The sequence below is a fragment of the Lithobates pipiens genome, unplaced genomic scaffold, assembly GCF_037356315.1.
Source record: "Lithobates pipiens isolate NorthernLeopardFrog02 unplaced genomic scaffold, aLitPip1_a1.2 Scaffold_1, whole genome shotgun sequence".
Lineage (NCBI taxonomy): Eukaryota > Metazoa > Chordata > Amphibia > Anura > Ranidae > Lithobates > Lithobates pipiens.
Window position 1 is genome coordinate 163242511 of NW_027507685.1, and position 27824 is coordinate 163270334.

Sequence of the window (27824 nt, forward strand, 5' to 3'; positions counted from 1 at the left end):
CCTGAGCCTCATCTCATTCCACTGATGTGCACAAGAGCAGTGGCTCCCGTTCTCTTCCCTTCACCCCAGTCTGAGGTCCAGAGAGCTTTGGAGCAGGTTTTCATTAAGGATGTCTCTGTACATTGCTGCATTCAGCAGTCCCTTTATCCTGACTAGTCTCCCAGTTCGTGCCTCTGAAAAACATCCACCCCCAGAATGATGCTGCCACCACTATGCTTCACTATAGGGATGGTATTGGCCAGGTGATTAGCAGTGCCTGGTTTCCTCCAGACATGACGCTTGCCATTCAGGCCAAAGAGTTCCATGTTTGTTTTATCAGACCAGGAAATTTTGTTTCTCATGGTCTGAGTCCTTCAGGTGCCTTTTGGGCAACTCCAGGCAGGTTGTCATGTGCCTTTTACTGAGGAGTGGCTTCCATCTGGCCACTCTACCATACAGACCTTATTGGTGGAGTGCTGAAGAGAAGGTTGTTCCTCTGGAAGGTTATCCTCTCTTCAGAGAAATGCTGGCCCTCTGTTAGAATGACCACTGGGTTCTTGTTCACCTGCCTGACTAAGGCCCTTCTCCCCCCCAGTTACTCAGGTTGGCCAGACGGCCCACTCTAGGAAAAGTCCTGGTGGTCCCAAACTTATTCTATTCATGGATGATGGAGGCCACTGTGCTAATTGGGACATTCAATGCTGCAAACATTTTTCTATACCCTTCACCAGATCTGTGGCTTGATACAATCGTGTCTTGGAGGTCTACAATCAATTCTTTGGACTTCATGACTTGGTTTGTGCTCTGACATGCACAGTTAACTGTGGGACCATATATAGACGTGTGCCTTTCACGAATAATCAGTGGAAACAGGATGCACCTGAGCTCAATTTTGGACTGTCATGGCCAAAGGCTGTCAAATGCCTGCACGTTATGTTTTTTATTTTTAATAAATTTGCAAAGATTTCAAACAAACTTCACTCGCATTGTTATTATGGGATATTTTTTGTAGAATTTTGAGGAAAATTATGAATTTAATACATTTTCAGAATAACAAATTCCCAAAATGTGTAAAAAGTGAAGCGCTGTGAATACTTTCTGGATGCACTGCATACATCCATGTTAGGGCTGGAGACCATGCTGGACTGACTTTTTCAGGCACTGGTCATGAGTGGGTGATATGGGATATAGAGAAAAAAAAAAAACCCTTTCATTGGTTTGTGCCAATTTAAGGATGATGGCGGTGAGCCCTCTTAGGGCTTGTACTGCTTCCTTGGGGTACAGCCTTAGGGCTGTTCTGCATGTAGACTTGGAAAGGTGAGTACAAACGAGCGCTTGGTGTCCAATAAGTTACAAATAGGTGCGTTAGAAAGTGTTTATTGAAAATAGTGACAAGTACATCGAGCCAATGCATTTGGGGGGGGAACAGGGATACCCACTATATCAGTTGTTGCGGCATGCTGATAAATGGGAAAGGTTTCCAAACAGATGTGTCAATAGCAAAAGATCCTAGGGGTAATGGTTAGCGTTGGTTGTTTGCGCAGAGGAAGCACTGAAAAAAATAAATAAAAAAAAATAAAATAAAACATTTCTCAGCAGGCGCTCCTTTTTACTCAACTTTCCAAAAGAAATATAAATATATATATATATATATATATATATATATATATATATATATACATACATACATATACATACACACACACACACACACATATACATACATACACACACACACATACACACATACACATATACATACACACACACACACATATACATACACACACACACACATACACATATACATACACACACACACATACACATATACATACACACACACACACACATATATATATATATATACATATATAATGGCCTGGTCAGGAAGTAGGAAAATCCTTCAGGTCCTAAAGTGGTTAATTTTGACGATTATGGTTTACAGCTAGTGAAAACTCAAAATTCAGTATCTCAGAAAATTTAAATATTACATAAAAAAATAAAAAAAAATAAAGATTTTTAATATAGAAATGTTGGCTTACTTAACCACTTAAGCCCCGGATCAATGTGCAGCCAAAGGACCAGGCCCCTTTTTGCTATTCGGCACCGCGTCGCTTTAACTGACAATTGCACGGCCGTGCGACGTGGCTCCCAAACAAAATCGGTGTCTTTTTTTTTCCCCAAATATAGCTTTTTTTGGTGGTATTTGATCACCTATGCGGTTTGTATTTTTTGCACTATAATCAAAAATAGAGCGACAATTTTGAAAAAAATGCACTATTTTTTACTATAATAAATATCCCCAAAAAATATATAAAAAACATTTTTTCCCCCTTGGTTTAGGCCGATACGTATTCTTCTACATATTTTTGGTAAAAAAAAAAAAAAAAAAAAAAAAAAAATCACAATTAGTGATTGATTGGTTTGCGTAAAAGTTATAGCATTTACAAAATAGGGGATAGTTTTATAGCATTTTTATTAATTTTACTAGTAATGGCAGCGATTAGTGAGTTTTATTGCAACTGCTACATTATGGTGGACACATCGGACACTTTTGACACATTTTTTGGGACCACTGTCATTTATACAGCAAACAGTGCTATTTAAATGCACTGATTCCTGTGTAAATGACACTGGCAGTGAAGGAGTTATAACCACTTGGGGGCAGGGATGGGTTAAGTGTGACGTGTGTGTTTTTTTACTGTTGGGGGTGTGGCTTGGCATGTGACGTCACTGATTGTCTTTCCTTATAACAGGGAACAGCCGATCGGTGACAGCCACACTTCATCAATGTGGCGTGGCATAGAGGTGATCAGCCTGTGGCACTGCTGAGGTGCTCTGTGGGGGCCCAGGTTTCTTTGATAGCGGCCTTCAGCTCGTCTGCATTGTTGGGTCTTGTATCTCAATCTTCCTCTTGGTAATACTCCACAGATTCTCTATGGCGCCAGGCGAGTTTTCTGGCCAATCAAGCCCAGTGATACATTTATAACCAGGTATTGGTAATTTTGGCAGGGTATGCAGGTGCCAAGTCCTGCTGGAAAATGAAATCTCCATAAAAGCTGGTCAGCAGAGGGAAGCATAAAGTGCTGTAGAACTTTCTGGTAGAGGGCTGCACTGACTTTGGACTTGCTAAAACATAGTGGACCAACACCAGCAGATGACACGGCTTCCCAAATCACCGACTGCGGAAAAGTCACACTGAACCTCATGCAACTTGGATTCTGTGCCCCTCCACTTGTCCCACAGACTCTGTGACCTTAATTTTCACGCAAAATGCTAACTTTTTTACAGTCTGTGATTATTAGAGGAGCCATGTCATCTGCTGATGTTGGTCCGCAGTGTTTTATCAAGTCCAAAGTCAGAGCAGCCCTCTACCAAGTATAGAGCACTTCATGCTTCCCTCTGCTGACCAGCTTTATGGAGATACCGATTTAATTTTCCAGCAGGACTTGACACCTGCCCACACTGCCATAATACCAATACCTGGTTTAATGATCATGGTATCAGTGTGATTGATTGGCCAGCAAACTTGCCTGACCTAAACCCCAAAGAGAACCTGTGGGGTATTGTCAAGAGGAAGATGAGACACACCAGATCCAAGAATGCATATGATCTGAAAGCCACCATCAAAGAAACCTGGGCTTTCATAAAAGCTCAGCAGTGCCACAGGCTGATCGCCTCCATGCCATGTCTCACTGATACAGTAATTCATGCAAAAGGAGCCCAGACCAAGTATCAAGTGCATACTATACTGTACATGCACATACTTTTCAGTAAGCCAATATTTATGTTTATTATGCAATATTCTAGTTTTCTGAGATACTAAATTTGGGGTTTTCACTAGCTGCAAGCTATAATCAAAATTAAAAGAAAAATGCTTGAAATATCTCACTCTGTGTGCAACACATCTATATGATATATATGAATTTAAATTTTTGAATTACTGAAATACATTTGATTTTTGATGATATTCAAATTTTATGAGACGCACCTATATTTGTTAAAGCTAGACTACAGGAAAATGGCTAAATCCACAGATGAAGTTCATTGAAAGGTGGCTATTATATATGTCAATAACTGACAGTCTCCTCTCCAGCACCACTCCTTGACTGGACAGTGAAAGAGGAAGACTGATGAAGACGGATACAGAAGACCTAATTGAAAAAAAACTGATAAGCTCATCAGAAGGGAAAGACGAAGGACATCTTGAGTCAAATAGAAGGTACTGAGGAGGAGTGCTCCAGATGAAAGTGTACATTTCAACCTGAAGAAGCTGGGAGACATTTATGACAAAAGATGATCCCAAATATGGACTAAGTTTATTATGAATACAGAGCGACAAAATTTGTGTTTCACTTACTGAATATTGGACTTGCCCACATTCTATAGTCGTGTGTGTGTGTGTGTGTGTGTGTGTGTGTGTGTGTGTGTGTGTGTGTGTGTGTGTGTGTGTGTGTGTGTGTGTGTGTGTGTGTGTGTGTGTGTGTGTGTGTGTTATGGTACCCTGAGTGAAAATGTGGCAGTGTGCCTTTGCAAATAAAAGTCCTTTATATCTGCCCGAAATTCAGCTTTAATGCATTGGTGTGTAAAAGTATTATTTCAAATAAACAGAACAATGACAGTTTTTTATTGAATCTCTCAGAAGGGAACAGAGATTTAACATATTACAACTCAGTACAAACAGGGAGTATGGTCTTTAACCTTAGGAAGTATCCATAGTTTGAATACTCTCTTCCACTACATCCAGGTTGAAATGAGTAATCTTCTCTGAGAGAACACCAGTGGTGCCTTTCTTGTACTTGTAATTTCCAGATCTATAAAACAAACAATACACTTGTACTATACAATTTATATTGTATAATTTGAGATATAAATATTACAGTCCAAAGGGTGGACATTTAGATGTACTACAGTGGCTACAAGGTTGCGAGTACTTACCTTACACCTTTCTTGTTCGCCACATCATGAGGGCGTATGTAATCCACCTTATTCTTTGTAATCACACACAAGTCGATGTTGCTACCGGAGCCCAAGTCATTAAATATCCCAGAAGCAATGGCATCTCGTACCAATTGTTTGGCCTCTTCTTCCTGCAGATGGAAAACCAAATTTTATCCAAAGTGTATTCAGTAAACCCAAACAAGTCTCTATACAACTGAGCACCATTAGCCAGGTGCAAGTTTTTATTGTCCATACCAGCCACCGTGGCGTATGTATGTGTAAATATAAAAGTTCCTGTGTCTTCTCTGGGGACAGTTTTCTCTACATTTTTTGTCCTAGAGATGTCATGTATAGCCCTTTAAAGCACAGACCTCCTATATTCAATAAACGTTTTTCATCGATATTCATCCTAGACACCTAGGCAACTGCAGTAGCAACATGGAGAGATGCAAATTTCTGTTCTCTCAGACTGCATGTACACATCTACATGGGATGATAAAGTTAAATGATCCAATTAGGATCCCTAAAATATGCCACTTCCCGCCACTCAGGCAAGTCAGTCATAGTGCATCCAAAAGTTTCATTTTTGAAGCTAAATTCTCGAAAATGTGTTAATCTCAAGCCTGTGCATTCTCAAACAGTGTTTTAAACAAAAAAAAAAAAAAAAAAAAAAAAAAAAAGCATTGTCAAATAGATTCCAGGACCCTACCTGTAGTCCAACATAAAGCAGCCACATGGCCTGTGACTAAGTATATTTCACAAATTTCTACTATTTAGCAGTTCCATTCTTCTTGTAGATCTGAAAGTAGTTACATCCTTTCAGACAGGCAATTCCATTAGTTAGTAAAAAAGTACAGTGCAAACACAGGCAGTTTGCAAGCTACAATTAGAGGGCTCAAAGAAAGTACTTTCCCGAGTGCCCTGATTTGTACGTTTAAAACAGGGGTCACCAAACTTCTCAAAACATTCATGAAGTTCAAAGCGTTCCTCAACTCCACAAAAAATATGAAATACAGAAAATACTAATGTAAACAGTACAATGAAAAATATTATTGTGAATACTGTTCAGGATACTCTTGCTGTCGACAGCTGCTATTATAGTTGTTATAATGTTGAACTTTTAGCAAATGAACAGTAATCACTTCTTTGGCCCCACTCATGTTGCTATTGCTAAACTCACCGACGCTCCAACAGAGTTTGAGGCAGGAGGAGAGTATGCTCAGAACAGGAAGTGAACATGTTTGTATACCGTTCCTGTAATGGGGAAGGTTGATGGTAACAAAGATAACGCAAAGCAGGCTAGTAAATAAGACCAGTGACAACGCACAATAAAAAACACCGTCTTGACACAAGCTACCTCACTTGGAGACCAACAATATAAAGTACTCCAAAAAATGTTCCATCATTTATCAAACACCCACTGACACCAGACATTAACTGAGCCCCTTTTGAACTTAGCCATTTTATTGACCATTCAATAGTCCCATTGGGGCTCATTACTGAACAAGTTTAAAATACGCAATATAATTTCACATACAGTGGGAGTAGTGGAACCTCCAACTGTACTGTATTTATCCAGGTCAACTAATTATATACCGTAGTTAGGACCAGGGAAAACAGAAGAATGGCCGCACATGCATAAAAATTTTAACACGTGTAAAGCGTTGCCATCTGTGTTTAACATTTTTATCTCCTGGTGCTCACTGTGCTGTATATGCTTTTATTTGTTAATCACTACAATAAATGATTTTGGCTTCCTTCTAGAGTGTGCAGCCATTCATCAAATTTTTCCCTGTTGATCTCGGAGACGAGCCGGGTGGGCACCTCTGCTTTGGAAGCAACGCTAGACTTGCAGCACTCACACCTTGAGCGGTGTTTCCTCATCAATGGATTCATGGCTAGGACCAGCACTATTCAAAAAAACAATATGGGACACGATCGACAGTTCTAAGTTGAAGAAGCTCTGCGAAAAATTAACCCTTGTTTGTGAAATTCTGCACAATAAAATGTTACCGCTTCCCGCCATATATAAAACTGTAGGCACTTTGTTCTACATTTTATTGCTATTGGTCGACTATGTCTGAGCCATTAGATAAAGTAGTTCTCATAGATGGTCATACATCTCAATGTCTGGGCCACCAAACAAATGGTACTCTGCAAATGCACTACAGCCCAGTGAAGCTGCTCCCAGATATGTACACATGATCTTAAGAGGTCCATTTTGTGGGCAATATAGCATAATCACTTTGATAATCCTATTGCTTATCTAGACATAGGGGCAAGATTAATGTATTAAATGTGGATTCCCAATTTAAGCAGTTGTGTCCCAAAATAGAACACTGAACATTTTAAGTTTAAACCCTATGCAGCATATCTGAAAATAATGATCAAGTAATGTAAGGATTATGTCTGAGACATAGAAAAACAGCATTATTATTATTACGCTACACACATGCAGGTAAACTGTACATATGCAAAATCCCACATACAGCTATTTCCTGCCTTTTATAGGCAAGCAGCATGCGTGTAATTAAAAATAAGAAAGTTTTGGAGCAAATAACTGGGCCTGCGAGTAGTTTATAGCTGTGAAGTCCAAAGTACCTGGGAATATGTTACCCCAGGGTCCGCTGTGCTGCTTCTAAAATGAGATTACAATAAGAGTGATGTACGGTAAGACGAGTCAGCGGTGACAAGCAGCTCTTTATAGAGCTATCTGTTTGCTTCCATCACTGTATCACACAATGTGTCCCTGGGCTCCAATGTGCACAGCTATTTACCAGCAGATGACAAATGGCCAGCACTTGGAGAAGGCAGGAGAGAGTTCCAGATCGGTCACCGCAGCTGCAGCATGTAGCTTGTGGTGGCCTAAACGGCCCCAGAGTTCATTAAACTGACCGGTAATGGTTCTCTCAAGAAGTGCCAGAGGAATACTCTGGTAAGGACAAAAATAAACAAGTCAGACTGGATAGGCAATCTGAAATGCTGTTTGATAAATTATTTATAACGCGCACAATTGTCTTCATTTAATATCGGAGCTGCTAGTGGCATCTTTAAAAGATGATTTATGTGCCGTAATGCTATTAAACTTTATATGAGCCCTCGGCTGGCCATAAAGTCTGCAGAGATTTAGAGAATGAGCTTTAAACTGTCGAGGCCTGCCTGATGGCAGACATGGGGCTGTATTAAATCTTAGCTTTAAGCCGGCTGTTGGGAGTGTGGAGGTTTCGTGCAGGATCAGGTGCTGATGGATTATCGTGATGGGCCTTTTACGATTTAGCTATTGAAGGAGGTCTGCCGTGGATAGACGGCTTCTACCGCTGGCAGGTTAGGGAAATTTGCACAACCCAGTAAATACTAAAAATTCTTTCTGCCAAAGTCTTGCAATTGTTTTTATAACAGCATTCATTTTAAAGGGCCCATAGACCAAAATAAGACATTTCTTACAGCATTTAGAAATACACTGAACGAGTTTCAACAACTAACAAGAGCTGATTATATCCGAGATGCCAAACTGAAATAGTCTCTTAAAGGAAAAAGTATACTGTATTTTCAGTTAGCACATACTTTATGCTAAACTTTAGGCAAAGTTTATTTTAAAATAACGTTTGATGTCATTTCAGATGTTTGTGGATTTTTTTGGTTCTGGATTAAATGTAAAGATTTGTAATTAGCTGTTAGAGGGAGATCAGTATTTAACTACAAACATGTAGTCTCCCTTTTTGACACTTGCTGAGGTAAGATATCAGCTATACATGGAGTGCATTGCCTTTATTGGCTCAGCACAGAGTTGCAAGCATGAAAACTCCACTCCAAAAACACAATTAGGAAATTAAGGAATGAAAAGGGTATACACTCATCAAAAATGTAAAGATGGCTGTCCAACCTACACCCACCCTGATCCCATTTGGCCATCATAAGCCAAGTTCCAGAAATGACTGACACAGGACATCACTCTTATCCTGGGACAACGTCCCAATAAAATGCGTTGGGCCTGTACGGCAACTGAAAGTAACATAGCACACTGGGCCGGAAAGGACATCCTGAACGTGACAGGAGCTGTCGGGTGAGACGCCGATACTATAGGTCTGTTCTAGCTTATCTGGCAACGACAGCATTTGTGATAAGATTAAGGCATTTGAAGATTATTTGCTTGTAAGTGGATTTTTAACAGATGGGAAACTAAATGGTGTTTTAATGTTATTACACTATTGAAGTTCCTCTTTGCTTTTTCTTTTATGCATGCCATTACTTTTTGAGTAAGACAAATAGATCCGATGAAGGCATGTCCTACCAGGGTTGGATGACACTGAACACTTGGTGTGGTGTGAATAGCTTAAAAGTTGAAGAAGATTGCATATATAATATAGTATAGTATTGTGGAGTTTAGTGACACATATAGACCCTTGGATGGATTAGTCTCCCTTTTGTGTGTGTATGTATGAGATAATAAATAAATATTACACAAATATTGACAGAAAAATACTGAATTTTTGACATTTTTGCAGATTTATTAAAAAAACAAAAACTGTAATATCACATGGTCCTAAGTATTCAGACTCTTTTCTGTGACACTCATATTTAACCTAGGTGCTGTCCATTTCTTCTGATCATCCTTGAGATAGTTCTACACCTTTCATTCGAGTACAGCTGTGTTTGATTGGACTTGATTAGTAAAGCCACACACCTGTCTATATAAGACCTGAGAGCTCACAGTGCATATCAGAGCAAATGAGAAGCATGAGGTCAAAAGGAACTGCCTGAAGAGCTCAGAGACAGAATTGTGGCAAGGCACACATCTGGCCAAGGTTACAAATTACTGGCTTTGGAGAGGTTTTTGTGACTTGGATCTCTCTGCTCTAGTAATCTCCAAGCGGCCATAAAGATAGGTACCTCGGTCTCCTCTCAGTTTAGAGTGGGCAGGGGCACACGTCAAGGATGCCTGCTGTCCCCATCCTTGTTTCGCTCTAGCAATAGAGCCCTTGGCTATAGCTCTGCGGAGGTCACCTGGGGTTGGAGCATTAGAGGTAGGGGGTATCCAGGAATGCATAGCATTATACGCAGATGACATGCTTCTCTTTCTGCGAGACACAGGGCCATCCCTGGAGGCGGTGTTCAGAGTACTTGACAAATTTGCCGTGTTCTCCGGGCTCTGAGTTAATTGGGAGAAGTCTAATGTGATGGCTACTGACAGATGCCCAGGCTCTAGCGACCAACAGGGTACCCATTGAATGGGTGAAGGAGTTCAAGTATTTGGGTGTACGAGTATCCCTCCCCCCCCCCCCCCCCCGAGTTGGTGACTCTGTCCCTAAACCTTCCCCATTACTAGCCAGGGTTAAAGTGCAGCTAGATGCGAGGAAACATTTGCCATTGTCCCTGATTGGTAGGGTTAACCTACTTAAAATTAAAGTTCTACCAGTTTTCCTATATCTCCTGCGAAACACGCCAATTTGGATTCCCTGTTCCTTTTTTAGGAGGGTGAATAGTCTATTTAGCTCCTTTCTATGGGCCGCCGCACAACCCAGAATAAGTCTTCGTACCTTGCAGGAGCCCTGGGGTCAAGGTGGCTTGGCATTACCGGACCTTTTTAAATATTTCATAGCAGGGCAGATGGTGATCGCCCGACGCTGGCTGACAAAGGACGACAGGGATTCGGCAACAGTACTAGAGGCAGCCCTTCTGGGCTCGTATGAGAGCTTATCCTACTTAGTATACAGGGGCCCACAAGCCTCTCCATCTTTGACTGCCTCAATGCGAGCATGGGACAAGGCACAGATCTTGATGAAAAACGAAGTGTGGAGCTGGTCACAAGACATCCCCCTTTGGTTCAATCCTAGACTACTGCACTTTGGTGCAATTCCTGATACAGTGATATGGGCCAGGGTTGGCATCAAACAATTGAAGCATGTAGTAGGGGGGACAAAGCCATTCACGATTGACCAACTGAAAGTTAAATACAACCTTCCAAATTGGTATCCATTTCGATATCTCCAGTTGAGACATACCTTCCTCACTCAGTTCGGTTCTAACACTCCGGAGCTGGGTGTGTCCCCCCTGGAGAGTAAGCTAAGGACAGAGGACTTGATGAAGCTCCTCTCCACAGTCTACAAAGAACTATGTCGAAAGGCCAAACCTGCTTAAAAAATGTAGAGACACATGGAGCGCATTAGTAACAGATTTTGGGGGGGGGATTGGCGAGCTAATCGGAGGAGAAGAGCCTTGGTGAGAGAGGTAAAGAATCCAAAGATCACTGTGGCTGAGCTCCGGAGATGCAGTCGGGAGATGGGAGAAAGTTGTAGAACATCAACCATCACTGCAGCCCTCCACCAGTCGGGGCTTTATGGCAGAGTGGCCCGACGGAAGCCTCTCCTCAGTGCAAGACACATGAAAGCCCACATGGAGTTTGCTTAAAAAAAAAAACATCTGAAGGACTCCAAGATGGTGAGAAATAAGATTCTCTGGTCTGATGAGACCAAGACAGAACTTTTTGGCCTTAATTCTAAGCTGTATGTGTGGAGAAAACCAGGCACTGCTCATGACCTGTCCAATACAGTCCCAACAGTGAAGCATGGTGGTGGCAGCTGTGGGGGGTGTTTCTCAGCTGCAGGGACAGGACAACTGGTTGCAATCGAGGGAAAGATGAATGAGGCCAAGTACAGGGAGAAGGTTTTCGTTCAGGATATCCCTGTACAATCACGTACCTGTACGTTCCCTTTAAGTGCCCAGCTGTGGGCCAAACGCACGCTGCTGGCGGTGCACTCGCAACCCGGTCCCGAGCGCCGTGACCGTTGGCCCCTTACACCACCAGTGTCCTGCGATCGGGTCACAGGGCTGAAGAATGAGGAAAGTGTAAACAAACCTCTCCTCGTGCATTTTTAATTGCACCGATTGCTCTATTAATGCCAATGGTCCCAAAAATGTGTCAAAATTGTCTGACGGGTCCGCCATAATGATGCAGGCACAGGAAGGAGAAAAAAAATAAAAATAAAATAAAATCGCTGAATTTTTTTTTTTTTATAAAAACGCCATAAAACTATCCCCCATTTTGTAGACGCTATAACTTTTGCACAAACCAATCAAATGCTTATTGTGATTTTTTTTAACCAAAAATATGTAGAATACGTATCGGCCTAAACTGAGGAAAAAAAGTTAATATATTTTTGGGGGATATTTATTAGAGCAAAAAGTGAAAAATATAGCATTTTTTTCAAAATTGCCACTATTTTTGTTTATAGCGCAAAAAATAAAAACCGCGGAGGTGATCACATACCACCAAAAGAAAGCTCTATTTGTGGGGGAAAAAAAAGGACGCCAATTTTGTTTGGGAGCCACATCGCACGACCACGCAATTGTCAATTAAAGGGACGCAGTGCCGAATCGCAAAAAGGGGCTTGGTCCTTTAGCTGGAACACGGTCCGGGGCTTAAGTGGTTAAAGACCGAAGTTCATTCCTTTGATCTAAAGAACAAAAACGTTACAATGTTTATAGTTAGCTTAGGGTTGAGGAATGTTTCGATACTTTGCAGACTGTCTTACAAGTGCACTTTTTTGAAAAAAATACTTTTAAATTAAAAAAATAAAAAAGACAACACTAAAGTTAGCCCAATTTTTTTTATATTGTGAAAGATATTGTTATGCCGAGTAAATTGATACCCAACATGCACTTTAAAATTGCGCCCGCTCGTGGAATGGCGACAAACTTTTACCCTTAAAAATCTCCATAGGTGACGTTTTAAAAAAATTCTACAGGTTGCATGTTTTAAGTTACAGAGGAGGTCTATCGCTAGAATTACTGCTCTTGCTCTACCGTGTGATTTGAACACAGTTTTCATATGCGGGCACTAGTCACGTATGTGTTCACTTCTGCATGCAAGCTCGTCAGGATGGATGCGTTTAAAAAATAAAAATAAATAATATATATAATATACTTTTTTTTTTTTTTTTTTAAATTTTTAAACTGTTTAAAAAAAATGTTTTGTCACTTTTAACATCCCTTGTAATGGAAAAAAAGCATGACAGGACCTTTTAAATATGAGCTCTGCGGTCAAAGACCTCAGATCTCATATTTACATTAAAATGCAATAAAAAAAAAAAAAAGGGAAAATAAATGGCCCTTTAAGAGCTATGGGCAGAAATTAAGTTTTGACATCGCCTCCGCCCTGTAGTGATATGGAGACGGGTGGGAGCCATCCTCCCCTCACTCGTCTCCATACCCAGGCAGTGGACCGATGTGATCGCCTCCGTCGCTGTTGGCGGCTCCGGTATGCGGCGGGCCCTCTCCTTCCGCCGATAAGTGATCTTGCGATGAATCCGCCAGAGACCACTTTTATCTTGTAGCGGACTGCCTGCTGATGAGGATAGCGGGGTTATGGCAGCTAGCTGCTGCCATAACAATAGCCTCCTTCAAAGTAATCACATAAAACAACGGTGGGTGGTCCGGAAATGGTTCACAGATCACGTCACTTTAGGCAACAAGCTGCTAGCAGGCTTCATCATTATTTGAAGCTTGTAGAAAGCATCCTGAAGCTTGCTAGCACCTAGCTTAAAGTGATAATCAGCACAGTCATTAGGAGTTGAGTTTAACATTTACAAAACAGAGCTGGTGGGGGACCAGAGAATTAGAGGATTGAGGATGCTCTGCGCAAAACAATTGCACAGAGCAGGTAAGTAAAACATGTATATCTATCTATCTATCTATCTATACACACACACACATACATATATACATACATACACACACGCACATATACATATATATACACATACATATATATATATATATATATATATATATATATATATATATATATATATATATATATATATATATATATACACATATACATATATATATATACATACACACACATATATATATATACATATACACATATATATATATATATATATATATATAAATAATCAAGACCACAAAGCTTTAATATTGCTTACAATCTATACAACTACCTTATTTCACACATATGCACTCACTTTCCGGTCAGTACAAAATGCAACAAAACCAGCCCCCCCCCCCCCCCCCCAAAAAAACAAACAAAAAAAAAAAAACAGGGTACTCAAATGGCAACCTCTAGTTTGCTTCCCTTGTTGGAGTGCTCTGAACCTCTCTAAGCAATGGAGTGGTTTGCATTGCAAGGATGGAGGCCTTAGACCTTAATTTGCTGGCTCCCCCCAGCTGGAAATAGGTCCCATCACTGAACAGGCCTGACTTTCTCCAAAGCAGAAAACTAAAACTAAAAATCAACAGCAAAATTAAAAACAAAACATGTACTTTCTTTTTACTAGAGTGTAGTTGTAACAAAGCTCACTCTGCTGTGCCATTCACAAAGCACGGCACAACAAAGACGCTTGTTCTGCGCTCTGTGAATGGAACTAGAGTGAGGGGGGTGGAGGCACCACATCAAAACTGGTGTCATTCATAAACATTGTTTCCATGCAGTGGGGAACCGGACATGTGACTTCTCGCTGTACATACTGAGAGGACTTACAGGAGATCTGACGGAGCTTCTGAAGAACAAAAAAAATAAATTATGAGCGTTAATGTGTGAATGAAAGACTACAAATATAGCAATGCCTGGAGCTGGGCTATATTGTGCAACATGGGATGAGAACTATGGTACGGAAAATATGAAGTAGTTGGGATATCTGCCACTACCTTTCTGCTATGCTTAAATCCAACCTGGATTGTTTTGTTTTTTATTATCTGTATTTTGTAAATGTATCATTCAATCTTGTGCCTTCCATTTGTGTCTTAATATTCAACATAATCACACACACACGCATGTTGGCTGTTTCTCTTTTGCCGACAACTCTATTAAAACATACAAACTTAATTATAGATGGATGACTATTTAGATTAATTTTGCACAGGATCAATATCTTGAAGGGGTAATACCTTCAAATATTGCCCCCCTTTTTCCATTACTGACCAGCTTCACTTTCTGTAATGATTTAATTTTTCATGTTAACCTTTTACAATAAGCAATATTTGAAATACAAATTATATCTGAATATAATAAGATTCTTTTGATTCAGTTTCTCCAGCTAGACAACATTTTGCTGTAAAGTGTCCCCGAGTTTTAAAATATTGGCAATGTCTAAGTCAAGCTCTGGCTGAAAGAATTGGGAAAAGAAACATGCAGGAATCCAGAAATTCTGAATTCAACTTAAAAAGAAAGCATAAAAGATGTAGCTCACATTTTCTCCAAAGCAATGCTGACCAAGAACAGATTAATCAGTGTCTGTACACACACACAAACACACAAAGAAAATAAACTGCTTTTAGCAGACTGAAACCTGGTAATTATAGGTGGGACCAAGTGACAGGAACGCAGGGCTTGGTGTCAGTTGATAATAAATGACTTGTGTTTGCCAAATGTCCACTTACAGCTGTGGATCAGCTTGGCTTCTGAGGGCAATTAGGTATACTCAGGGGATGGAGAGTTGTGCAATGATACAGGATGGGTAAAGTAAACCCCACATAGGTGCTGGAGGCTTCTAGCTCATTCAGCATCATATTTGGAAAAGACGTCCTACTACAGTAAACATTTTTGTTCTAGATCTGCATATATTCTAGAAAATTGCCATGCTCCAGCTACATAAGGACTGTAGGTCACAGCATGCTAAAAACTAGTTTAACAGCTGTAAAATAGCAGGCTGCCAATACCATCCTCGCAGCACACGCAGTTCTTGGGTTATGCTGAGCTTTGGAGTTCCTCAACAGCTGCTACTCCGGTATGTGTCAAAGTACCGATTCTAGGAAATGCTGGGTCTGATAGGTACGCGATAACTGCTGCAAGAGGCATGAGCTTCCAGCATGTGTAACCTTGGTGCAAAATTATAAATGCCGCTTAAACTGGGGAAATCAAACTCCGACGGTCACCAGTGAGAAAGGTTCCCGGTGCCAAAAGGTGCTCATCTGAAGCAATGCGTGTATAAAATAAAAGAAACGCTGCACTCCCATCCAGCCAAAAACTAATCATAGCCAAAGCTCTGGTGGGCAGAGTGAAACATGTCAGGGGTCACGGCTTTTGCAGAGGCTCAAGGGCCAAATCCTTTTTTTACGTCTACAATAGGTTGGTTTGGCAGGAGTGAGGTACTTTGATTTTGTCCTTTCAGCAGTTGTCGATTACCTATCAGAGCCAGCATGCTGAGACTTGCACCTTCTCAACAGTCAAAGAATAGCATAGTATCTTTATTCAAGGCCTCAAATACCCTGCAGTTGGCAAAACATGCTGGGATTGCCAGGTTCTCCACACACCTGTAGACTTGCCCATGCTCTATTACCTTAGCACAGTTTTTCTCAACTCCAGTCCTCAAGTCTCAAACTGAGACCTTGTAACACTAATGAGCCACATGACACCGGTGAGGGACAATGGCTAACTGGGCCCAATTTGGGCAATTTCACTTAGGGGTGTACTCCCTTTTGTAGCCAGCGGTTTAGACATTATTGGCTGTGTGTTGAATTATTTTGAGGGGACAGAAAATTGACACCGTTATACAAGCTGTACACTCACTACTTTACATTGTAGCAAAGTCCCATTTTTTCAGTGTTGGCACACAAAAAGATATAATAAAATATTTACAAAAATGTGAGGGGTGTACTCACTTTTGTGAGATACGGTATATGAATGTGGCCATGTAAGATCATGCAGCTGGTAGAAGCATGCAGTGTCTTTATTTTGTGGCTAAACCGCTTTATGAGAACAGTGTAGGAATATCAAATGCCATACATTCAGACAGCCCACCTCCTTCCCTTCTCTAATTGCACCTCACACATGTAATAAAACATGTTAATATTTCATTGCAGTAAGGAAGATACTGAAGTATAAATTCAGCATCTGTTGTCTGCAGGGTGACAGGTCCCTGCAGAGAGGAGCTCATGTTGTAATTGAGTTCTATACTGAATTAATCAGCAGTTTATCTTTTCTAGTAAAAGAATGTAAATCCAGGTTAGTGGCACAGACATTAACTATTAATTTATGCCAAGTAAGCTACCAAAACAAAAAACAATCAGGCTCTGAACTAAAGCAATGCCTGAAAGCAGCGAGGTGCGGTGTTTATGCAGCATAAACTGCAACAATATAAACAAGGCAGGAAACGACAGAGGATTTGTCTGGAACTCCAAGTCTCATTACAGCTGCACTTCTATAGATGAGCGTGGAGGAGGCATAAATGTATTGATCAGACAGACTGCTCAAACATGAGCTCAGGTTTTGGTAGATTTATAAACAAAATGTTTGTTATCCATGCATAAAAATGTTAGACTGGGTAGCAATAATTTAGCTACACAAGGACTACATACACTCTTATGTAGCCAAGTGGATTTTCCAGCCCATTAATGTGATATCAGCACAGAGTTTGATTGGGCAGGACAGTTATCGGATTGTAACTAATTATGCAAATCATTAAAACTAAAGCCTAGTACACATGGGCTGAAAGTTGAACCGAATTGGCTGGTTCAATAGAAACTGGCCAACATTCACTCCGCATGTACTGGAGTTTGTTCGTCAGAAGGCACCGTCAAAGAAGCATAACCGAAAAAAGGTCTGTCGATCGGCTCCCGATCAGAGCTTTCAGCAAATGGCTGGGGGCACTGACCGGAGTGTTCTGGCGGCGGGGGTTGGGGTGCATTCCCCAGTGAGAACACAATAGCTCAGCAGGGAAGATCTTGAGCTGTCAGTTCTGCTGGGATGAACAAAAAACTACTAGTGTGTGTGTGTGTGTGTGTGTGTGTGTGTGTGTGTGTGTGTGTGTGTGTGTGTGTGTGTGTGTGTGTGTGTGTGCGCGCGAAGCTTAACCAGTTAACAACCGGCCCATAGCGGAATGACGGTTACTACAGGGCGGTTGCTTAACGCTGGGAGGGCGTACTATGACATCCTCCCAGAATTCCGCTCTCGCGTGCCCCCTGGGGTACACTCGAGAACATCCGTGACTGCCGGGTCCACGGGACCAGGCGCATCACAGATCACAGTAAACGGCCGCTCATCACGCGACCGTTTACCACGTGATCGCACCATCAAAATGACAGAGCTATCACTTGTAAACAAACCTCCCCTCTCTGTACAGTGAGAGGGGAGAGATCGGTGACAGCAGCGCTGTGGGCTGGATCTGTAGTGCCCACAGAGCTGTTCACTGACAATTTACCCTGCCAATACTCTGCAATACCCTGCGAAGCCCAGTCATACCCGGTGATATCCTGAAATGTCCTGCCATACTTTGCCATACCCAGCCATCCTCGGTGATGCCCTGCAATACTCGTGATACCCAGCCATCCTCGGCTGTACTCTGCCTCTGTATGTGGCCAGGCTGTGGAAGTATCACATGTGGTATCGCCATACTCAGGAGGAGTAGGAGAATCTATTTTGGGGTGTCATTTTTGGTACGTACATGCTGTGTGTTAGAAATATTGTATAAATGGACAACTGTGTTAAAAAATATGCATTTTAACCACTTCCCGCCCGCCGTCATATGACGTCCTTGAATTTGGGCAGGGATATCTGAATGATGCCTGCAGCTACAGGCATCATTCAGATATCAGCTTTTTCAGCTGGCGAATCCCTACACCATAAGAATGATCATAGCGGCTGTTCCGCTGCTTGATCATTCTTACGGGAGGCGAGAGGAGACATGCCCCCGCCCCCCCGCGCTTCTACTGACTCACCGTAACAATCAAACCAAGAATAGTTTTTTTTATTCTTTCATTTCAGGCTACCCAGTCTAGAGGTGAGATGTGGGGTCTTATTGACCCCATACCTCACTGTAAAGAGGACCTGTCATGCCCTATTCCTATTACAAGGGATGTTTACATTCCTTGTAATAGGAATAAAAGTGATCAAAAAATGTATTTTTGGGGAAAAAAAGCATCAAACTAAAATAAACGAATAAAAAAAAAAAATGTTTTAAAGCGCCCCTGTTCCTGTGTGCTTGCATGCAGATGCGAACGCATACGCAAGTCCCGCCCACATATGAAAACTGTGTTCAAGCACCACATTGTGAGGTATCGCTGCGAACGTTCGAGCGAGACCAATAATTTTCACCCCAGACCTCCTCTGTAACTCAAAACATGTAACCAGTAAAAAAAATGTAAAGTGTTGCCTATGGGGATATTTAAGTAGCGAACTTTGTGTGTGCAATTTTGAAGGGTAACATTTTGGGTATCTATTTACTCAGCGTAACTTCATCTTTCACATTATGCAAAAATATTGGGCTAACGTTACTGTTTTTTTTTTTTTAAAGCACAAAACTTTTTTTACCCCAAAAAAAACTGTTTGAAAATTTGCTGCGTAAATACCGTGCGAGATAAAAAGTTGCAACGACCGCCATTGTATTCTCTAGGGTCTTTGCTAAAAAAACATATGATGTTTTGGAGTGCTATGTAATTTTCTAGCAAATAAATGATGATTTTTACATGTAGGAGAGAAATGTCAGAATTGGCCTGGGTGCGCCAGAATGCCTGATGGTGCTCCCTGCATGTTGGGCTAATGTATGTGGCAACGCTGTGTAATGGTCTCACACATGTGGTATCGCCATACTCGGGAGTAATAGCAGAATGTGTTTTGGGGTGTAATTTGTGGTATGCATATGCTGTGTGTGAGAAATAACCTGATATGACAATTTTGTGAAAAAATTAAAAAAAGAAAAAAAAAGGAACAAAAAAAAAAAAAAAAAAAAAAGGAAATCTCGATTTTGCAAAGAATTTTGGGACTGACAACTTCATAAAACTCACCATGCCTCTTACTAAATACCTTGGAATGTCTTCTTTCCAAAAAGGGTCATATGGGGGGGGGGGGGGGGTATTTGTACTTTTCTGGCATGCTAGGGTCTCAAGAAACGAGATAGGCCGTCAGTACTTCAGATGTGATCAATTTTCAGATATTGGCACCATAGCTTGTTGGCAGCATAACTTTCACAAAGACCAAGTAACCAATTTGTACTTTTACCAAAGATATGTAGTAGTATAAATTTTGGCCAAAATTTATGAAGAAAAATGACAAATTTGCTAAATTTTAGAACAGAAAAATTCATTTTTTCTTTTACAAAATGTGAGAGCACCGAAAGCTGAAAATTGGTCTGTTTATTAAAGGGTTTAAGTGCCCAGTGGTCAAGTGGTTAAAGAAAAACAAAACAAAAAACTCATTAGATAACTTGGGCACGGTCAGTAGATGGAAGAAAGGATCCAATATGCATTTTTTTTTTTAAACATTGTTTCTTTTTAAGGTTTGTACATGCGGATAGACCTATTTGCCCAGCACATAGCCCACCTTTGCAGTGCTAAACAGCTGCTGTGCTTTACTGCTCCTTCCCACAATGCGAGTCTATGAATCAGCCAGCCTATTAAGAACAGTGCATGACTTATGGGGACAATTTCTTAGCTCAATATTAATGGAGGCCATATACAGAGCTCCCTCAATTTCAATTTGATAAATACACTTTCTACAGCATCGGTGACTTACAGTGCATCCATAAAATATTCACAGCACTTCACTTTTTCACATTTTATGTTACAGCCTTATTCCAAAATTAATTCAACTAATTTTCTTAAAATTCTAAAAAATATCCCATAATGACAATGTGAAAGAAGTTTGTTTGAAATCTTTTCAAGTTTATGAAATATAAAAAAAAAAAAAAACGAAAAAAAAATCCCACGTACTTAAAGGTATTCACAGCCTTTGCCACGTCACTCAAAATTGAGCTCAAGTGCATTTGGTTTCTACTGATCATCCTTGAGATGTTTCTACAACTTGATTGGAGTCCTCCTGTGGCAAGTTCAGTTAATTGGACATGATTTGAAAAAGGCACACACATGTCTATACATGTTTCCACAGATAATGGTGCATGTCAGGGCACAAACCAAGCCACGAAGAATGAATAGTCTTGTAGACCTCTGAGAATGGACTGTTTAGGGCACAGATCTGGGGAAGGGTACAGAAAAAGGTCTGCATCACTGAAGGTCCATTGAGCACAGTGGCCTCAACCATCCGTAAATGCAAGAAGTTTGGAACCACCAGGAGTCTCCAAAGAGCGAGCCACCTAACAAAACTGAGCAAGCAGGGAGAAGGGCCTTAATCAGGGAGGTGACCAAGAACCCAAGGGTCACTCTGACAAAGCTCCAGCGTTTCTCTGTGGAGAGAGTAGAACTGTCCAGAAGAACCGCCATCTCTGCACTCCACCAATTAGGCCTGTATATTAGAGTGGTCAGACAGAAGCCACTCCTCAGTTAAAGGCACAGGAGTTTGCTAAAAGGCAGCCAAAAGACTCTCAGACCATGAGAAACAAAATTCTGTGGTCTGATGAAACAAAGATTGGACTCTTTGGCCAAGCATTGTGTCTGGAAGAAACCAGGCACTTATTACTTGGCCAATACCATCCCTACAGTGAAGCATGTTGGAGGCAGCATCATGCTGTGAGGATGTTTTTCAGTGGCAGGAGCTGGGAGACTAGTTCGAATCGAGGGAAAGATGAATGCAGCAATTTACAGAGACTGTCATCCTTGATGAAAGGACGCTCTGGACCTCGGACTGGGGCGAAGGTTAATTTTCCAACAGGACAACAACCCTAAGCACACAGCCAAGATAACAAAGGAGTGACTAAGGGACAATTCTGTGACTGTCCTCTTGAGTGGCCCAGCCAGAGCCCAGACTTGAACTCAATTAAACATCTCTGGAGGGATCTAAAAATGGCTGTGCACTGATGCCCCCCCCTCCAACCTGGAGGTTAAGAGGTCCTGCAAAGAAGAAGAATGGGAGAAACTGCACAAAACTAGGCGTGCCCAGATTTTTTTTTTTTAATATGCAAAGATTTCAAACTTTTTACATAGTTATTATGGGGTATGGTTTGCAGAATTTTGAGGAAAATAATACATTTAATCCATTTTGGAATAAGGCTAACACATAAGGTGTAAAAAGTGAAGCACTATGAATACTTTCCAAATGCACTGTTACTTGCCTGTAATGAAGCATGTCCCACATCATACAGGTTGCCCAATCCTGTAGAAATCTCTGTATGGTGCCCAGTCCTCTTCCTGGTGAAGTAATGGTTAAAAGCTCTGGGTCTTTGGGCTGAACTGCATTGGAGATGGTTTGATGGGTCTTATGGTCCGCACTACTGGCCACAGACGTTTAGAATCTGGGCCCATTCAACAGGGACAGGTTTGTATACATTGATTGACTTGAGTACAACCAGCATGTCAGACTTTTAGGATGCGACTAATACCAGGGGCTATAGCCACTAGCAATATTCTCTATGATCTCCCAGCAGGGATGTTTCCCCGCAGCAAGAAAATAGTATCATCTATGGCTTGCCTTACACTACTGATCCGTGAAGACCATCCTGTCATTCGTCTGACTCTCCCCTCAGATCTTGTGATGCTCAGTGTAAACAGTTACAAGTATAGGGTTTGAGGTTTCTGAAAATTTATACTTACCTAGGTGGATGCAGCTTTGGTCCGATGAGACATCTGTCCCCTGACAGCTCTAACACTGAGAACAGAGCTTCGAACACCGCAGAGCGCATGGTTCTCACAGCTCCCCGAGCAGAGAGCTGGTGACTGTCCATCACTGCTCTCTGCTCTGCCCCTCCTTGCTCACTGAGGCGCTGAGCTGTGTAGGGGCAGGAGCAGCTGGCTCAGGCCTTCAGAGGCTTGATGAAAAACCCACAGGCCCAGACATGTGGGAGGATCCTGAGTCCAGGCTCAGGCAAGATTGCAAAATTGGACTGCCCTGACAGACTTGATCCATGTATGGCCAGCTTTACTCTACACAAAATCAGTTTTTGTTTAAAATAGCTGAATTATGGGCACTTTAAGGCCCCTTTCACACTAGCAGACTTAATAGGTCCGCCTGTCAGTTTTTAGACGATCCCCGAAAACCCTCTTCAGAAAAGCCTATTCTACCCACACCTATTTTCTTTTTCACCCATCGTCGCATCCCCCCCCCCCCCCCCCAAGTTATTGACCTCCCTTTCACTTAACCCTCCCTTCTAGATTGTAAGCTCTAATGAGCAGGGCCCTCTGATTCCTTCTGTATTGAAACTGTACTGTCTGCTCTCATGTTGTAAAGTACTGCACAAACTGTTGGCGCTATATAAATCCTGGCTGATTGATATATATACATCAATCATACATAGTCATGCACTGGTGCAACGACTATTATCTTCACTTTGACAGTTTTTGGTGTTCATGGCAATATTTGGTTGTTATTTTGCATTACTGATAAGAGTTGGCATCATATATTGGAAGATTAGTACTATTAATTACTGATAATTATATTTATTTGGATATATTAGTAGACAATTAGGTAGTAGCAGCAGTGTCACTATTATACTCTAAATTAGTGGTCGTCATCAACCCTGTCCTCAGGGCCCACTAACAGGCCAGGTTTTATGTATTACCTTGGGGAGATGCAGACTAGAATACTGCAATCACTGAGCAACAAATATTACCTGTGATGTATTTCAGTTATCAGGCAAAGCTGGCCTGTTTGTGGGCCCTGAGGACAAGGGTTGATGACCACTGCTCTAAAAGGTGGAGTTGGTCTTTAATAAGGGAGATGTTTATTTCCTATCAGCTTATCTATATTCACTGTTTCAGCAGCAAAAGCCATACGATTCACAGTCAAAATTACTTGATGTATGGTGTAGAATCAAATGGCAAAATAGGATGGTTAGAATCAACCACAATTCCAAAATTTGCAATTGAATTCGAGCAGAATTTACAGAAAATGATAGATACAGAGAGAACCATAGACAATCCTAATGCTGGCTGAAAGCACAAGTCAATAAGATGATATAAAGGCTGCACACAGGCCGGGCAGGGAGTCATTGCTCAGGTTAGATCTATAGCTGCCCACATGACAAATGAAGGCAGCTCTGCAGTGGGTGTCAGGTGCATGGCATCACAGGCTTAAAACTGCAAGGTCTTCACAGCTGAAGCAGATCTGGTCTTTGGCAATCTATAAACGTTTCTCCAGAGGCTGCTGCTTCTTTGTGAAATATGGCTTCATAAATCAGTCTGGAAAAGTGGCACTTGTGCACTTCGTCATCTATCATTGCAGAGAAAGCTTCCAGGCAGGACCAGGCTTGTCACAATTGGCATTGATAAAATACATGCTACCTACATACAAGATATGCTAAAGCTACATTAGAAGAAAAAAAATGGAAGGAGAAAAAAAAAAAAAAACATAGGGAAAAAAAAAGAAAAAGGGAAGAGAAAAACACATCCTGCTGGTGTTAGCATGCTTGAGGCAGTGGCAGGAGCTTTAGCAACTCATCTTCAAAAGGCATAAAGCCAAAGCTCTTGCAACCTGCAGAAATTGGCTAAGCCTGTAGCCCTCGGCTCCTTTAAGTTGAAACATCTTCAAAGTCTTGCAATCTAACTGTGGGGCACAGCACCTGCCACCCCAGATTTCATTCTATCTGCTCTTGGCAGCTCTCTGTTCAAAAAGCAAAAGCAGAAGGGATAGAAGGCGATTGTGCAAAGAGTAGAAACTGAAGAGGCATAAGAAAAATGCATTTCTAGAGCACTGCAAGTGGCTAAACTCAGCAGATAAAATGGAGAGTCACTAGTGATAAGTCAAGAACCAAAAAAAACTGCAGGAAAATTAAATCATTGTACGTTCTCAAAACATGAGGCTAGCAAATTAAGGAAAAAACTAAAGATACAAGTAGCAGACAAAGGTCTTTAATGTTACAATCCACACAACTGAAAATTAAAAGAAATCTTAGTTTAAGGCTGCAATTACCGACTTTTTCCTAAAATATTAGTTTGGTCGTTATTGGCTTTTTCAATTCTTTTTAGTTACCAAGCCAAAAAAGTAAACAGTGACCCAGGCCTGTGACTCTGTATCAAACCCAGCAGATCAACTTGACAGGCAGGCAGCTAGCATATTCAAAAGGATACCCAGGTGCCCAGACCAAATTTAGAAGCAGTTAATTGAATCATAACTCAAAACTTGCCTATCAAATTTTTTTTTTTTTTTTTTTACTTTCTTTAAGGATATAAGGCTTTTATATGGTTCACGGTTTAATAAATCTTTGCTTACTGCTCATTTGTTATACCATGTGAGCACATGAACAGATATGCAATTAGGAATTACAGAAACAACCTTTTTCCTTTCCATGTGTTTTACAATCAATGTACCTCAGTCTGTGCCAAAAGTTTATCATTACAAGCCCATGTGATCCATAGGATTGGTGGAACTATTGATCATGTGATTGGACACCAGTGTTTAGTCATAGAAAAAGCGCTTTGCACAAAAGCACAGTCTTTACTAGGAGCACATAAAGGGGAACACAGATTAACGTTCCTTTGGCAAGGGACATGGTGCAGAGGAATGTCATCCTACAGACTACAGAACAGGAAGGGGTTCAAGTGTTACTAAAGTCAGATTTTTTTTTAAAATTAAAATAACAAAACGTATTATACTTCCCAGCTCTATGCAATGGCATTGCACAGAGTGTCCTCTTCTGGGGTTCTCGGCTCCTCTTCCCCCTCTTTATTTTCACCATAGCCAGTCGCTTGCTATGGGGAAAAACCGCTAGAGTGCTCTCAACCTGAGCCGCGCTCCATAGACTTATAAAGCAGGACTTAGGCCCGCCCCCTCACGTCCTCTTAACTACATTTAATTGACATCAACAAGAGCCAATGGCTCCTGCTGCTTCCCGAATGCTGTGTGAAGAGGAAGTAAGGGGAGCATAGATGCAGCCGTGCAGTGCTGATCTCTTATCCCCTCTCTTACTCTTCACACAGGGAAGGGGGGGCACAGGGAAATTGAAAACACTTACCTTAAAGCAAACAATGCATTAAAGTAAACAACACTTTTTAGGTTTAGTAACATTTTAAGTTACAAAATACATGCATGGCTAGAGCGGTTTGTCTAGACATGGATGTAGTCCACCAGGGCCTTCTACTCCCTTTTGTTATTAACCTAAACTCCTTTAACTTACCCATTTGCAAACAGTGAAAATATTCTACCTTATGTGGTATAACTACACCTTAAGTGACATAAGCAAGTAATTTAAAAGCGATGTTACTAAAAGTGAAATTGCCTTTATGCAGGGCTCCTACTATCATGCAGAAAACACATTACTAAAGCACAGATCACCCGAGTAAAGGTCTATGCATTTGGTCAAGTTGCTGGTCATCGTGAATCCTGAAGCATTACTTTCTCTAGGAAGTATCAGGGATTTACTACGACTGTTATATTTTGCTCTTACCAGAGAGTGGCGTAGCAAAGAAAGTGGTCTATGTAATGACTGTCTCATTGGTAAAATGATGGACAACAAAGTGAAAATAATGGCCAAAGATAGTGACAAAATGGCAGATTTAAGCAATTATTATGTGACGGCCAATAACACTAATGGTAGATGGATAAGAGACTGTGGGTATTGCAAGGAGAAGCAGGACCCTTTGGAAATGAAAGGTTTCACAGACGATAAGAATTTAAGACCTTTGACATTTTATTAGCAATACATGTTATAATCCAAGTATTGTCCAAGAACCTTTCAAATATGCCAGAGCTAAAAATACATATGTATATATCACACATGGCACTTGCTGTCTCCCTGGGTCTGTAGTACAGGACATATCAGACTGCAGAAAAAGGATTGTCTTTTTTTAATTCTTTAGCAGTATTCAAATGCTCCTTTCATTAAACTTGTTTAATTAGAATCCAGCTGCTAATTTGCAAGTCGATACCAGAGGGTGCAGGACAGCCTTCCTTTGAATACTGTCCCTGTGATCTACTGTGCTCACACACTGCCATCCTTCAGTAGCCTCCGCAAGCTTTTCTGACAATTAGTGCAGGAGAAGCTGTATTGATCTTGACAGGGAAAATATTAATCTTCTTCCCGTTTTAATGAACCATAATCTTCAAGGGGGTTTATTCTCTTGCTTGCTGTGGCAACTCGCGACAATGGGTAATCTTAACCACATCCCGCATAACAACTAAATGCAAATAAGATTGCTGCTGTCTGAGAAGATACCACTTTGCCCTTCAGAGAGGAAATCAAAACAGTTACAAGTTACCCCTCGTCAACAGTATCAGCTATTTTAAGCTGTTTAGCAGTCTAACACAGCGCAGGGCAGCATTGTATTTATAGACTGTCACTATCCACATGAAAACTACTAAATCATTTTTATTACAGATTTATTGGACTCAATCAATTTTGAGACTGGCAGCAAAGCCCAGTTTAATTAAGCTGCTTCCTATTAATATTCCAGAAACTTCTGGCACAGTAATGTTTTTGGTACTGTGTAGTTATCCAGCATGCAACCAAAAGCAATTCTTTTTACAAAACCAGCAACAATTGGATTTAGTTTTTGGTTATCCCATTATGCAATTGCACACCTGCAACTGGGCTTTATTGCAACACATTTCAAGTGATGAACAGAGAAGCAAAAACATTTCCAATTAAGAAAGCTGATTTCTAACACTCCCTGATATGCAATGGGTTAATTCGCTAAAACTGTAGCATGCAAAATCTGGTGCAGCTGTGCATGGTAGACAATCAGCTTCTAACTTCAACTTGTTCAAATTCAGGCTGGGTTCACACTGCTGCGGGGGAGATCTGGATGTGATTCGCACCGCAAATCACATCCTATCTCCGTAGCGATGCGAGTCCAGCCATACAGATAGTATGGCTGAATTTGCACCGCTCCCGCAGCAAACTCGCACGGGACCCTTTTTTTGGTCCGCAACAGAATCGGATCGCATGGGGGTTCACACCATGCGATCCGATTCCTGTGCGAGTCGGCAGATCGCACTGCGATATGCGGACGGATCTGGGGGTGTCATTAACATATCATTGACACTCCAGCCGTCCGCATAGGGCAGTGTGAACTGCCGGCGGGAGTAATGCGATGCGGGAAAACGCAGCGGATTCGCGGCG

General features: G+C 41.3%; 1 protein-coding gene across 1 annotated transcript in view; it reads right to left on the reverse strand.

The window, feature by feature from the left end:
* Positions 1–1340: 1340 nt before the first annotated feature.
* Positions 1341–27824, reverse strand: part of PSMB7 (proteasome 20S subunit beta 7) — a gene marked incomplete in the record, with an annotated part of 105853 nt that continues 79369 nt past the window's right edge. Inside the window, 3 exon segments of the mRNA XM_077478838.1 lie at positions 1341–1531; positions 4684–4796; positions 4921–5072. Of these exon segments, the coding sequence (XP_077334964.1) occupies positions 4685–4796; positions 4921–5072 (264 nt within the window).